General features: G+C 40.7%; 1 protein-coding gene across 2 annotated transcripts in view; it reads left to right on the top strand.

The window, feature by feature from the left end:
• Positions 1–15,282, top strand: part of LOC311005755 (apoptosis-stimulating of p53 protein 1-like) — a 40,891-nt gene that overhangs the window by 1,974 nt on the left and 23,635 nt on the right. For both annotated transcript variants that reach the window (XM_083998308.1, XM_083998307.1), the window contains exons 2-4: positions 2,393–2,540; positions 4,861–4,968; positions 9,057–9,112. In XM_083998308.1, coding sequence (XP_083854434.1) covers positions 2,393–2,540; positions 4,861–4,968; positions 9,057–9,112 — 312 coding nt within the window. The remainder of the gene's footprint in view (positions 1–2,392; positions 2,541–4,860; positions 4,969–9,056; positions 9,113–15,282) is intronic.

Below are 15,282 nucleotides of genomic sequence, written 5' to 3'. Positions count from 1 at the left end.
GACGATGTGCAAGCTGGGGACGAGGATGCATAGAAGTCAGAGACACACAGTCTCTGACATCTTGAGAAACAAAGAGGTTTTTCTTTTCTACTGGTCTTTAGTGTCTGTATTTAACTTTCAATCTGATCCAGAGCGTATTTAGTAGGGGTGGGAGAAAAAATCGATTCACATAGATATCGCGATATCTTTTTTGACGATTTTTAAATCGATTTTTTTTTGTCAAAAATCGATTTTTTTTTTTTGAAAAAAAATTTTTTTTTTGAATTTTTTTTGAATTTTTTAAATATTGTGCAGTGTGTATTTGTTACCCTCTTTTACATACAGAGAGTACAGGCTTTGAAAAGGGTTTAAGTTCACTTTATAATGGAGTATGTTAATTTATAGGCTCCTACAGTATTTGTGTGCAGATAAATGTTAAAAATGCGACTAAAAATCGAGAGAATCGGCAATATCGTAGAATCGCAATTTAAATCGAATCGCCATCCAAAAAATCGTAGAAGAATCGAATCGGGAGAAAAGCATATCGTCCCAGCCCTAGTATTTAGGTCTTTTAAGAACTGCAGAGTTTTAATACCAAATCTGTAAAAACACTGTTGTGCCTGTAATCAGTGTGTATAACACAGCTGGTCGCTGGAAGATTAACACAGATTGTTGGTCTCTGATATTAATGTCACATGTGCGACTTCTGTCCAAGACGGCCAGCCATTGTCACCGTGATCTACATTTGGTAAAGTGACACATGACTCTGGCTGAATAGACTTACACATTACCCAGTTGTCAGGCTACTTATTCTCTCATAGTTGCCGCGGTGACCCTCTGTGATTGTTCCAGCTGTTACAACAATCGTGGCACAGCTACACAGCCACTCAACACTTCCTCCAGCTCTCCACCGTGCCAGAACGACGGTGTAGTGTGTGTGTGTGTGTGTGTGTGTGTGTCCGTGCTGCATTTACACAGGATATTTTGGACTGTGTTTTTTTTTTTCAGAATTAGGAGTATTTTATGGCTCAAATGAGAAAACCACTCTGAATGATTTGATTATATAAAATGTCTTTTCATCTAGAGCCCTTCAGTGTAACAACTGATCATGTTTCTGACCAAACAGAAACATTACAGCCCTTGTGTGGCCACGATTAGCCGACTTTAAATGATTTGTGGACTAGTAAAAAACCCCTACCGTGTTTGCAGGGTTTTAGGGTTTATGTGTGTGTGTTGCGGGTTGTGTGTATCTAATCCAAGCTTTGGAGTGTGTCCCTGCTCAGCCTGTCTGCATTCAACTACAGATTGTTTCACATGATCTGGGACAGGTGTATAGAATAATGTGGATTCATGTATAGTATATACTGTGCGTGTGCATGTGTGTGTGTGCAAGCTGGAGTTTGTGGACAGTATGCAATGTAACGCGTGCGTGGGTGTGTATGTGTGTGTGTGAGGGAGAGAATGAAACATTGAGATTAAAAGTGTATCTGTATCTGTGTGTGTGAGAGAGATAGTGGGTGTGTGTGTGTGTGTTCCTATCCCAGATTACCCTAAATTTATCTTTCAACTGCCGACTGACTATCTGACATGACATCACCAGTGACATTGCCAATGACATCACTGGCGATAACACAGGATGTCCTCTTTCTGATTGCTATTTTAATCTTTTGGCTGCAGAATTTGGAGGATTTTATAAAAATGATTTCACGTTGGCTCATTGCCCCCCACTTGATACTTTCATAATCATCTATTGCTTTTCCAAATTTGTTAATGATGAGAAAATGGTGATAAACCAAAGCTAATTGATCACACCATACTTTCCTTTATTAACAAAGCTAGCTGAAGATTTACATTTGTTACAAGTTAGATTTGGTCAAGCCTTCATCTTGAGCCAAGAGGGAATTTATTATTGATAGTTAATTAAAAGTGTAATCAATCAACATCTTGTCTAGTCAGATGGATATCTTATTACAAGCTGCTGTTATCAGTAGCTGTTCAACACAGTCGGCCTCTCTCCCTCAGTTCTTATCACATTACATGTACATCATGTTGTGTCTTGAAAGCTTTGAGATTTAATTAGATTAAATTCCCATCTGCAGCTCAGGTTGCTATGTTGTCATCCTGGCCGAGTTGCCTTGATTGGATTTAAGTGCGTTTTCACTTAATCTGAATGTGACAACACTTTGATCAATCAGGCTCCTTCTCGGTGCTCAGCAACAGGGATGAGTCATTTATCAATAGTAGAGACTCTGCTGAATAATGGATAAAGCAGTAGTAAGCTAAGTTAATTAGTGATCAGTCATGTCCGTGACTGAGAAATGCCTAATCGTTGGTGGGTGGGGTGGAGTAAGGCGTGAGGGGTGGTGGTAAGACATTTTAATTGCATTTAACCCTGGTGTCTCTATGGTTACAGGTGATCCTGACAGTTTACCTCAATGACACCCAGCAAATGCTAACTGAGGTCCCGGTTACTCCGGCAACCAGGGTGGTCGACGTGGTTGAATACTGCAAAGAGGCCGGCGAGGGGGAGTGTCACCTGGCTGAAGTATGGAACGGGCATGGTGAGTTCATCTGTCGTTTGATCAGTGGTGAATGAAACTTACTGACTGACACTGAAGTGACTGAATAAGTCCTGAACGTAGCATATCGACTTCATAAAATCCATGAAGATGATACAATACATCTACATGTAGCAACTTTAGATATCAACAAAAAGTCATGTTCTTTGAATAAAAAGTCCAATTAGGAATTATCTTGCTTTTTAGCTGCTAAATAACCCTCTATGTTTATCATGTTTTTAACTGTAAACAGCTGCCTCTTACTGAAACAGTAAACCAAAACACCAAGCTGGAGGATGCCAGAACAGTCCACAGAGCCTGTTTTCACATCGTATGAAATCTGTAGAACCATATTGAACATACAATTTCTGAGTAGCACATCAATAAGAACCAGTTACAGATCCTAAAAGATTAAAAAGCTACAGCAGGAAGAGGCCAGTTCAATAAGTCTCCATTTATGCAGAGGATGCACTTTTAAATCTATAAATTCATGATTTGGATTGACTTTGTTGCAGCAGTTTTCTATGTGACCTGAGCTCATGTGAACCTTCAAAAAAAACACATCAATCTGTCTACACGGTCAACCAACAGACTGTTATGCCAACAATTTTTAAAATAATTAGATGAAACACTAATCTTCCATTAACCAAACCCACAAGGAGTGAACAAATGTCATCTTATTTCTCAGTTTAAAATCTCATTCCTACAGCACCCTATTGATGTGGACTATAAGCCCACCAAAACTCAATTATTCTTTTTTGTTTTCTTTTCATTGTAGCCTGATGTGTGTCTTTATCACACAGTATCTGGCACTCATATGATTAATATTGACAGGCTGTCTTTTGAGCATTAGAGTATATATGATTATAATCTGGTATTATATGACAGGATAATCACAGTGTGTGACTCTGACCCAGATTGTTTTGTTTTAGACCTAATTATAATCAAAGGCAGATATATCACTGCTTACAACTGGTTAAATCAATAAGAGTGCTGAGTGCTTCCTGTATACTGGATGTCATTGTAAAACTTGAATAGTCCAGTCCATCACACGCAGACATGGAGAGCGACCATTAAAGCACGGCCTACATTCATTCAATCATAGCAGTGATCCACATAACAACACAGTGTGTTTGTGTGTAGCGGTGTGGTGTGACTGAGCGGTCAGACAGGCTATAAATGGCTCTAATGCTACGCTGTCTCTTAGAGGTTGACGTGGTAAAGCAACACATAATAAACGGTGGTGTGTAAATTATGTTGTGTCAAAGCTTTGCTGTGTGACGAGAGGCCGTGCCTCAAGGCCACAAGTAGCCTCACAGCTGGTGTGTGTGAGTGCAGCCACAAAGCCATTGTCTACGTGTGTGTATTATTAGCCTGGATGGATAGATGTATTTTGCTGTGAGAATATTGTAATTGGGTTTTGACAAAGCTGCTATACTCTGACCTTCATTCTTTTTGGTTTCCTGCTTTAATCATATAAATGTGTCCGAGTTATAGGTCGAAAAGAATTAATTATACAAATACATATTTTTAATGTCAGCCATTACAGACACCATATAAGATTTAAATGAAGTTGCCTTGGGTTAGTATTCGAGTTAGGGTCAATTATTTGAGAGGTTTTAGAGTCTTAGCAGGTTTCCAGCCTTATTGCACATTATCAGTGACAATTAGCAGTAAAATTAGAGGACAGCTTTTAAGTTTTCAAAAGTCGAAGCACTCATTTTCCCTCAAGGGATCTTTAAAGGAGCTTTTTCTAAGTTTTGCTGTTGCTACGCAGGCCAGTCAAGAGGAAGCATTGTGAGTTCAGGATCTAACCTAATTCCAATGTTTATTTGTGTCTCTATCACTTATTTTCTTCTTCTGAAGCTTGCATGCTAACCAGCTAGACCTGACTCATCTTATCACTTTGTGATAGCCGCCCCGACGACAGCGCTGATCAGAGGTCACATCATGACCTCCTGTCTCATAAATGCAATGGTGGCTGAGGCTCTTGTCAAGCGACACCACCTCCTGCCAGCAACACAAACCCATGTTCAGTGTGAAGAGAAAACTAACAAATAGCTTAAGATTGTAAAAACCTCACTTTACTGATTGTGCCCAACTGCTAAATGGAAATATTTTAAGGATGTAAGGATTGAATCACAGAAATATTGAATGATGATTATCAAAAGGAAATCAGAATGCTCATTACTTATATACTTTTACATTTTTAAGAAGGGTTTATGTTTTGTTTTGGTTTTTTTTACTCTGAATGTAAATAACTTTCTTGGTTAATGAGAACGAGGCACAGTCTCACGTTTTCTCACCCTCCATCTCCCCGCAGAGCGAGTTCTCCCTCAGGAGTTGTTATTGTTGGATCTCCTTCAGCAGTGGGGGGCCAGGAGGCCGGAGGTCAGCTTCTACCTCAGACACTGTCCCTCCTGGCCACAAGGTACAGCAAAACAAACACCCGGACATGACATGTGGAATCCACCCACACTTCTTATATGAGTGTAACTGCGTCTTTTTAATTAAACTAATTTTATGTGTTTTCTGTTTAGAGCAGCTTTCACTCACATGTGGAAAACACACAGAGACTGAGACGGAGACAGTGGTGTGTGTGTAAGGTTTAGAGGTGAGGTCAGGGGCTCTGTCAGTAATTAGCTAGATAAGATGATTAGTTACATAACATGGATGGTGCAAACCTGAAGGAGTGGAGGACAGGGACAGAAAGATGTTTGTCTGCAGCAGAAATGTCAGATGATATTCTAGGAGAATAGTCATTTGTGCACTAATGAAGACATTTGTGAAATCAGTTCTCAGTATGAAGTAGCCTATTAAACATTGATGCTAAACCAGCCTGACCATTCAACATGATTTCTTTTCTCCAAAAGTCAAACTTCTGTCCTGTAAATGAATGATTGTGTAATATCTGTGTGTATTAGCAGCACACAAAGTGCACAACAGCAGGGCTGCTGCAGTGCCGCGCTTTTACACCGGTGTGTTTTTGTGCCTGTGTCTGCTCCCCTGCAGGGACAGGACAACCTCACCACCTACTGGTACCGTCCCTTTTTACTCCCCATTCATTAAAAACACAATTATAATCCATTAGAGGCTCATCATTACCATATGCTTGTGCACAGTGAAGTTTATTATGAACAGTGAGTTAAACCTTTAACACTTATAAGTCTTTTTTTTTTTTTTTTATCAACTTGGCTGAGTCATATAAAATCCATTGAGGCTTTTCCCATGTACGTATTACTGTTGGCATATAAACCTTTATTAATGCTATATTCATGCTACATTCCTCTCCAGTATTCTGTCAACAAAGAGCAGGATTTAGCTCAGCTTGTTGTGCCAGCAGCTTTGTAACAGATTCAGGAGCAGCAGGGTAAGATTAAGAAGCCTAATACTACAGAAGAAAAGCGGTTTTTGTGTTTTTCTGTGTGAGTAACTGCTCTGTGTGGGAAGTAGCCAGGGGCAAAACATTTTTGGAGGAACCTAGCTCAGACTGGGTTCTGTCATTTCATTCATTTTCTTCTCTCACTCATATACTGTGTGATATACCAAAGTTCGGTAACACTTTATAATAAGTACACACTATTAAGCATTAGTTAAGCATGAAATACTGAATTCATCAGTTATAACACATGAATACTCATTAGTATGTAGTTTATAAACACAACAAATGTTTTACTCGTCATTGATAAGCACTGACTGTATTTATAAACTACATACTAATGAGTAGGCTATTTATGCATTATAAATGAAGAATTCAGTATTTATTAATGCTTAACTAATGCTTAATAGTGTGTATTTATTATAAAGTGTTACTCAAATCTCGTTCATTCATTCATACAGTAACAATGTAGTGAGACTGAGAATCTGAGGTGCTTTACTGTTGATCTACTTTGCTATAGTTATAGTATAGATTTGCTCAGCCTGTTGTACACAGTCTTATCCATGGAGAAGAAAACCGCCAACCTTGAAGTTATTATTAAACGAAACAAGGAAGGCGTAATAAACAACATTGTGTTTAATGAACTTCTATAATTCTCTATAGATAGCTATTTGTCAACTGACAAAAGACATGACAACATTTAACCATAACCCTAATGTTTATATGCACTGCTATCATTGTTACATTATCACATGGCACTGTTTGCCACATCCCATCCAAATTCACCATCTGCCCTTTGCACAAAATATTTATAACTGGTAAGACTAGAGTTTAAAGGGGAATTGGGAAACGAGAGATACAAGCAATAAAAAAGAACAGGTTCAAAAATCTTACGGCCCCAGTTCGGTCAAAGACACATATTGCAAGACCCAGAGAGGTAGATGAAAGTCAGAACAGATTTACAGTCTGCAAAGATGAGGCTCTTTCAGGTGTGTAACCCATCTCAAGGGTAAAAGCTGAACAACCAAATTGAAACCCGGTGTGCAGTCTTTGATCTGCTCCGGGCTAAAAGAGCACAAGAAAACTCCCAGCATGGCAGACCTGAGGGGAGGAACAGCTCCTCTCAAGTTCCGGCTGTGTAAGACTGAAAACAAATGGGAGATGTCCAATGAGAGAGTTAAAATAAAACAACCCGAAGGTCCTCAGGGATCTTAAAAGTCAGGTTAGTGAGTTTTTTTGCGAAGAAGAAGAAGAATCAGCTGAGGGAGGAGGGGATCTCTTCCTCCAGAGTGAGTTTGACATATGTAATCTATATGGATCTCAGGACATATAGGTCAAGGTGACAGAGAGTGAACCAACCTGCCTCCAGAGGCCTGATACAGAGAGACCTGTTTCAGACCTTCAGTCAGGACCCAGAGGAGGAGACACGCAAAAGATAAGGAGGGCAAAGAAGAGCCAGATTTGTTACTGAGATAAAAAAAAACAAGAAGCAGAGAGTTTTTAGGGGACTGGTTGTGAAATTAGAAGAGGAGCAGGAGCTGGTTTGTCAGGATGTTTGTATTCAGCTTGAGCAAGATGTGTAGCAGGAGGGAGGATTGTGTATAGCCTCCAGTTAGTCTCAGTAAGAATCCTGTCACACATGCACTGCAACCTTGAACTCCTCTAGACATTACTTGAAGGGCTTGGACGTGTAAGAGAACACAATAGTCCGTCAGACTTTACCCTGTAGGCTCTCTGGTAAGATAAAACAAAAAGAGCAGCAGTTCATTTGATCGCCCGCCGTCAAGAGGAGATCCTGTTTTCCCCTTTTCCTTATGTAACCCAGATGTGAACAGTCACCTTTGCAACACTAGTACAAAGTGATGAGTGACATGGCTGCTTGATGTCTCCCTGCAGCAGCCAAACTGTCCCCTCTGTTTGCTGCCAACTTGCATTTGGCTCCTCACCTAATATCATAAAACAGCTTCTTAAACTGGCCAATTACTCTCAGAAGATCAGAGCAACACATTACCCTAATGTATTACCTCCTCCCGAGCCCAGTTTTGGCTCTCCCAACACAAGGACATCACCCCCCTCTCACCCTGCTTCTCCACATCATGAAAACCATACAGTACAAACACATAGAACTAAATCTTGATGCGTTTCTCTCGTCTCCACGAAGAACTCCTGATTGTTATCATCGCAGCTTAAACCGTCCTGGAGTCAGTTATAGCCGTGTGTTGATCGTAAGATACACTCATCTGCTCCGGTGAATGTAAAGCACCGCCTGTAAGTGCTCTATTGACTGGAGGTGAAACTTGGAGCTGCGGCGGATTAGCCCAGATTGGACCTGTCTGGTCTTAGTAGCATTAAAACGAATGATGCTATTAATAGATTACACACTGGGAGAAAGACAGAGCCACATATAGATAAGTAGTAATACGGCCTTTTTATTTATACCCAGAGTTTATCTAAGTCAGTCACATCTTTATCTCACCCCACAAGAAAGCAAATAATTAATTACACTTCCTATTATGTGTTTTTGATGGTACAAACAAACCAGTGTGTGTGTGTGTAGCCCATGCAGAATCAATATTACTATAAGGTAACACCTTGTCCTATGTACTGTAGCAGGCCAGTTGCCAACAACATCCTCTACATCCCGAGCAGCTGGAACAAGAAAGACTGAATTAAAACAAGGACAGTGCAAACAAGGACACGTTCTAACTTTCCCTTTCTACACCAGCAGAATGGGAGAATAGCCTACTTGAAAAGGAGCATGATTGTTATGGAAGATATCAAACATGTATGCATAACTACATGAAGAAAAAGCATGTAGACATTTGTAATGTGTTAGGGATTTTGATGCAATCATGCAACTATGATTTATGTGCTGCTTAACAGAAAGGAAAGGGAATTCTTTACACCCTAAGGCCGATGTGACCTGTCCATTTGTCTTTGTGATAAGGAACACACACGGTTGAATGGTTAATTAAGGCCAAGGCCCTTTCCCTCCCTCCCTCTCTCTCTGTCTCTCTCTTTCTCCCTCACACTCGGCCCGTCACAAAAGGCTCAACTCGTCCAACTCCATCTTTAACGTCTTGTTTCAGTACCTCTGCTCAGATTGTTCAGATTTCCTTTGCTTGTTCATTTATATGCAGGAAGTCAGCAGCCTTTGGAGCAGAGCTGGACCTCGGATGAAAGCGCTAATGACAGGGTAGGTGCCCGCACACACACACACACACACACACACTGGAGTTGGGCTGGACTGAAGGTGCAGGACACGGTGTGCTGTGCATCTCCGATTAGCTCAACCTCAACACCAGGACCTATTGTGCATTAGGGACCTTTTGCACTCTCCAACACCTGCAGCATAGTTTTATGGTCTCAGGCGTTAAAGGACAATTCCGGGCAAATTCAACTCGGGGCTGTATTTTCCTAACATTTTAGGTCTAAAAGAAGGAATCTGAAGATTTTCAGTTTAATTGCTCCTGTTTTGCGGTAGTTGTGTCTGTCCCCGCATCGCCACGGCAGCGATGAATGGGATTGGATGCAAGTTCCGCTGCTTAGGCTCTTTACATCCATCAAAGCCGCAATTTTTTTCCACAGACAGCGTCAGATGGCTACTCAAACATGCACCGAGAAGTTTATTTACTTCCAGCAAGCCGACATGTTTGTAAAACTAGATCTAATTCAAAGTCTCCCGGAGTCTCGCGCAAGACCCAAGTTGACATGCTCGGTGTGTTCACGTGCAGTCGGAAGCTCCTGTTTGTGTTAGAAACACAGAAATATCAACTCTTGACTTGCTTGAAGTAAATAAACTTCTCTGTGCATGTTTGAGTAGCCATCTGATGCTGTCTGTGGAAAGGAATTGCGGCGATGCAGAGACAGACACAACTACCGCAAAACAGGAGCAATTAAACTGAAAATCTTCAGATTCCTTCTTTTAGACCTAAAATGTTAGGAAAATACACCCCGAGTTGAATTTGCCCAGAATTGTCCTTTATGCTAAAAGATATATTGCGAATTTGCCTCGACTTTAGTAAATGCTGTTGTATATTATACACAACACTGTACAGTGCAATGGAAATGTGCAAGAAACTTTACAAGCACCTTCAAGTTGCTCACGTGTGTCAAGTTTAGCTGGTAAAATCCAATCCAGTGAACCATATTTATTTAATTATATTGTCTTTGTGAATCCATATGAATGAATTTGATTTGTGCATGAGTTTGTGAGGTTTCACATAGGTGTGCAGAATACATGTGCACATTTGTGTGTGTGTGTATGTGTATTTGTGTGTAGTCTAGGGGGGATTAGCCCACGGATTAGTGACAGTGATGATTATAGTTTTCTACCATGCGAACACGCACGTAAACACACACACACACACACACACACACACACACACACACACACATGATATACTCAGTAATTGCTCGGTAAGTATAACACACTGTCCGACAAACAGATAAAATGAGAATTAGCCTGTTGTCAACAGCATGACTAATTACCATTAGCTAACTCTTATGTTACTTTATCCTGTTATCTTCTCCACAAAATAATGAGTCAGAAGATAAAAACAGCTACTGACTTCATGCTGGCAGCTTTTTATTTGTCTCTAAATGCTATTTTCGTCCGTGTCAGCCATTGTGTTTAACCCGGGCGAGACACTGACTTCGTACATGTTGGTTAGGCCTCGGTTTCTCCAGTCACCGACCATGTTTGTATATGTGTATCTGTGTTGGTCAGTCTGTTGGTTAGTCAGCCACTGTGTGTGTGTGTGTGTGTGTGGTCAGTCAGTGAAGGTAGGATTAGCTTGGTCCCATGACATAACCGGGCTAAGAGGATTGTTAGCTAGCCAAACACAGCTCCTCCTCCTCCTCCCTCTTGTCCTCTTCCTCTCACCTCACTCACTCCTTCGCAGTCGTCTTGAAGTCTCTGTCTTTCTTTTGTCCTCTACATTTTACTTTTGCTTTAAAAGCAGCAAAACAGAGTTTAAGGAGCAAGGGGGTGAGTTTATTTTCTTTTATGTTGCATCCATATTGGTATGTGTGTGTGTGTGTGTGTGTGTGTGTGTGTGTGTGTGTGTGTGTGTGTGTGTGTGTGTAGAGCTCTATAAAGTGTGTGGGGGTGTTTGCTTTTCACTTTCTACCCAACTTACACTTTTTTGCCATCTGCACACATCAGCTCATACATAATAGAACAATTGAAACTGTGGAAATAAGAAGAGATGTAAAGGTGACTTTGAAACGTGACTGTGTGTGTGTGCTTTACTTTCTTGTGTTCCTAAAACTTCTGTGAGATATTCACACACACACACACACACACACACACACACACACACACACACACACACACACACACACACACACACACACACACACACACACACACACACACACACACACACACACACACACACACACACACACACACACACACACACACACTGGCCTGGCAGACAGATTGACTTTGTGTTAGACTGGGACTTTTTGCTCATGTGTGAATGTGTCTGACAATATGAGAACACAATGAGTTTTAAAACAAATGTCTTTTACATCTTGTAAGAACTGCTCGCCTCGTGAAGGCAGGGTGTGTCCTTTGGCCATGTGTGTTTGGGTTTGACATTGTTATTTTGTGTGAGTGTCTGTGCGTCTGGATGCAGGACTCCAAGTCAGGGTGTGACTCCCCGCTCTATATAATCATATCCAAAAGCTTTCACTCGCTCACATACACAAACACACACCCCGCTGTTTCTTCCCACATGTAAAGATGACGGCGTCGACAGATGTCTGCGTATGTTTGAGAGAGAGACAGAGATTTATTATTTTAGCCGACAGCAGTTTCTTAGATTAGTCAATCATCACTCATATTCATAATGGCATTTATTACTCATTATGGTATTTCATCTCACTTTCATTTAATGACTGAATGAATTGGTTAGTTTAAAAGCAGGATGAATCAGTCTTCTTGTTCTTATACTATACAAAAAAAAGCATCAGGGAAATTTTCACTTTCAGTAGCAACGCTTACAACCCGAACCTAAGATGTAGTAATGTCGAGGTCAAGTCCTAATTATTTGTGGTGATGATGTTTTTATTCTCACCATCTTTAGGTAAAAGTTAAAAGTTCAATTGGTGTTTGAGAATGAACCACAATGAATAAAATGTATTGGCTACGTTTCCTACTAAAGAAACCGTTTTGTCCAGAGGGAATATTTAGCTATATTAGCATCCAGTCATCTGGTGCACAGCTGACTTATGTTTGGTTTGGTAATGTTTAACACTTATGTTATTGATATCCTGAAATAAAACGATGGTGGCTGCTGTGCTCTGTAATTTATTTCTTATGCTAACAGGCTAAACTGTGCTGCCTATCTGGGACTGCACACTAAAGGATCCGTCTGAAGCTTACAGTAATACATACAGTTAGTCCCACTTCATATTATCTCCTCCTGGATTTATTAGAGATCCTAATAAATAAACAAATATTACCTTGAGTATCGCTGCTCCTGCTTAGGACGCCTTCAAGACCAGGGTGAGGGTTTGGTTTGTTTGCCTTTTGGGTCGCTGTGTAGGGGCCTATTCTTGACACAACTATGCTAATCATGCTAAAAGGTGTTTAGAAACATACATTTACCAACCAAAACATCCCACTTTGACTCTGAGCGTAGGATAAATCCATTTTTAACCTAATAAAAAATTCTGAGATTAGCATGATATTAGACCTTTAATGTTATTTTTTAAATCTCTAGGCTACTTGATTAGTAAAATTAATTCGGTAAAACTTAAAATTGTGAAAAAGACATATAGGTGAAGTGGTGTAATACGTTCACTGTGACCAAATACTATGCCGGCTGTTGATTAAAGAAATGTATCAGGCTACTGCCAGATAAATCTAACTTCCCAGCAGAGGCGTTGTGCAGCTGTGTGTCCTTCTGCCAGCTCGACCCAGCATCCTGTAAACTTCACAACGAGCACAGGGACTGTCACACAAACTCTGAGTTAACACACACACACACACACACACACACACACACACACACACACACACACACACACACACACACACACACACACACACACACACACACACACACACACACAGACATGATTGAGTCAGTCTGTTGATCAAGCCATGTGTAACTTTAGCCCATCCAGCTGTGTGTGAGGGCACAGAGAGATATATTAAGAAGTCAGGTGTCCGCGTGTGTTTATGTGCTCTTGACAAAACACACACGTCAGGGGTTGTGTTGATGTAGATTAAGATGGATATTTTCAGTGTAAGTCACCAGTAAATTAGAGGATAGTCTTGGTTCAGGGACGTTAACGGATCTGAACTGCTAAATATGATCTAGTGATTGTTTAACAGTGGTTTTTGACACTATGAATTTATATATTTTCTGATGACATCTGGGTGGTATTTCGTGTCAGGTGAGTTTTCCTCGACTCCGGCTGTGCCACATGGCTTTGTTCCTGAACCTCTGGTGGTTTAGATCTTCCCTGTTTTGCCACAAAGACACAGTCAGGACACTCGGTTGTTGATGGACAAGCTGCGTGTGGTGGCGGTTCAAAGCTGTGACCTTTCAGTTACAGGATGGCCTGCGCCAGAAGCAGGCCACCCTGCTGTGTGAATGTTAGTCACTGGAGTGGTTCTGATAACAGAGTTTTCCCTTCGGTCCGGCTGGGGCTGCAGGAATGTCTGAAGGCTGTTATTGTAGATTAGGGGGGAATATTTTTACTGGAGGCGTACAGCAGATGGGAAGGGGATGGGTTTCATTGCTAGAGGGACCTGTGATCAGAACAACCTGTGTGTGTGTGTGTGTATTAGTGTGTCTAGTACGTTGTGTGCATAACTCTGAGAACATACGCACTGGGAAACATAATACTCGCACACTGAGCAGGTCAAATATTCCCATGTGCTTCAGATTAGAGCCGTGATCTCAACATATGTAAATCTGCCACAAAGACCGGCGAACTGCAGCAACACGGGACAGTTGTCTTCAATATCCCATCATTAGCAATCACTTCATCGTGTGCAGTTTTGATATGTCTTCCATTGACAAGATTAGAGGGGACCTTTGACATGAGACTTCAGTGGAAATAGATTTGATATTGAAAATCCTGTCCAGAACTAAATAAATCCTGGGTAAACACTCACTTCAAACGTTTCCCAGACTCTGAATGTAACAGCGACTTTACATCAGCTGCAGAGGAAAGTGTCTGACAAGAGTTTGTCTGTGGACCACAGTCTGTTATACTGCTCTGACAGCATCGAGGAGAGGAAAGCCTGCAGGCAGCTCCACCAGGGATGCCAGATTTGATTGACAGCAAATAGTCCAATCAAAGCCCTGAACCTTCTGCACGTCTGCAGCGTCTTCTACAGCTTTGTCAAAACAATCATACAAATACTAGAGGATGTTTTATATTTCAAGAGAAACTTTTAACTGTACATTCAAAAGTGCCAGACAATAAGATTTTAACACATACGGTCCACGACCATAGTTCACAGCAGCTGGATCCATATCTTGAAAGCAACGGTCCTGACCATGGGCCTACAATTAGTCTGTTTCAATAAACAACACCACATCTTTCTATTGAAAACAACTTTGTTACTATGTCCTGCCTAGTTCAGGTTTTTTCACTCACTTTGACTTTATAATTTTATAAAAACAATTGGTCGAGTGGTAATAAAGTCAAATGACACTGTGTTTTACAGTAGCAGCATTGGCCTTCACCTGTATTGGCTAGCTAACTCGCTTGGTGAAATAAAACCAATTCAAGTTGGCTGGGAATGACCCGGTGTGGCACTAAACTCTACATGTAGCAGTTTTGCACGCTGTCTGTAATTTGCCCCTTTAATCAGAGGAAATAGGATTTTTTGGTCCAGCAAATGTTTTTATTTAGTTGGTTCTAAGAACAGATTTGTAGCCATTAGATTCCTTATCAAAGACATTAGACTTACATTTGCCATGGAATCAACTTCAGATAATGTTATAAAGCAAAAAGGAACATCTAACTTAGTCCTATATTTGCACAGATTGCTATCTAAAGGGAACACTTGAAGATTTTGTTGTGCCTTCATCATGTAGTGTAACGCCGGTCACAGTCACGGCCGTTTTCCCCCAAATTTGGAGGTTTTCCTTTGAAGAGTTGCTGACTTTCCAAAAATAATTTTAAAGCCTTGTAAAAGAGTCCATTTCTGCTGGAGAGTTTAGCAGTTCAAACATATCAGTATCAGCCTCTAACTGCTGCTGAATATGAAGGAAAATGTCTTCCAATTTCAAAAGTGCTAATAATGACTTATATTTAATTCTACATTATCATAGATCACTGTTAAATTGTCCCACATTTTATGTTGTCATCGCCACACACACACACACACAC

Source organism: Trachurus trachurus (genome assembly GCF_905171665.1).
Source record: "Trachurus trachurus genome assembly, chromosome: 22".
Classification (NCBI taxonomy): domain Eukaryota; kingdom Metazoa; phylum Chordata; class Actinopteri; order Carangiformes; family Carangidae; genus Trachurus; species Trachurus trachurus.
Note: the sequence above shows the minus strand (reverse complement) of the source record. Positions and strands in the feature narration are given on the sequence as shown.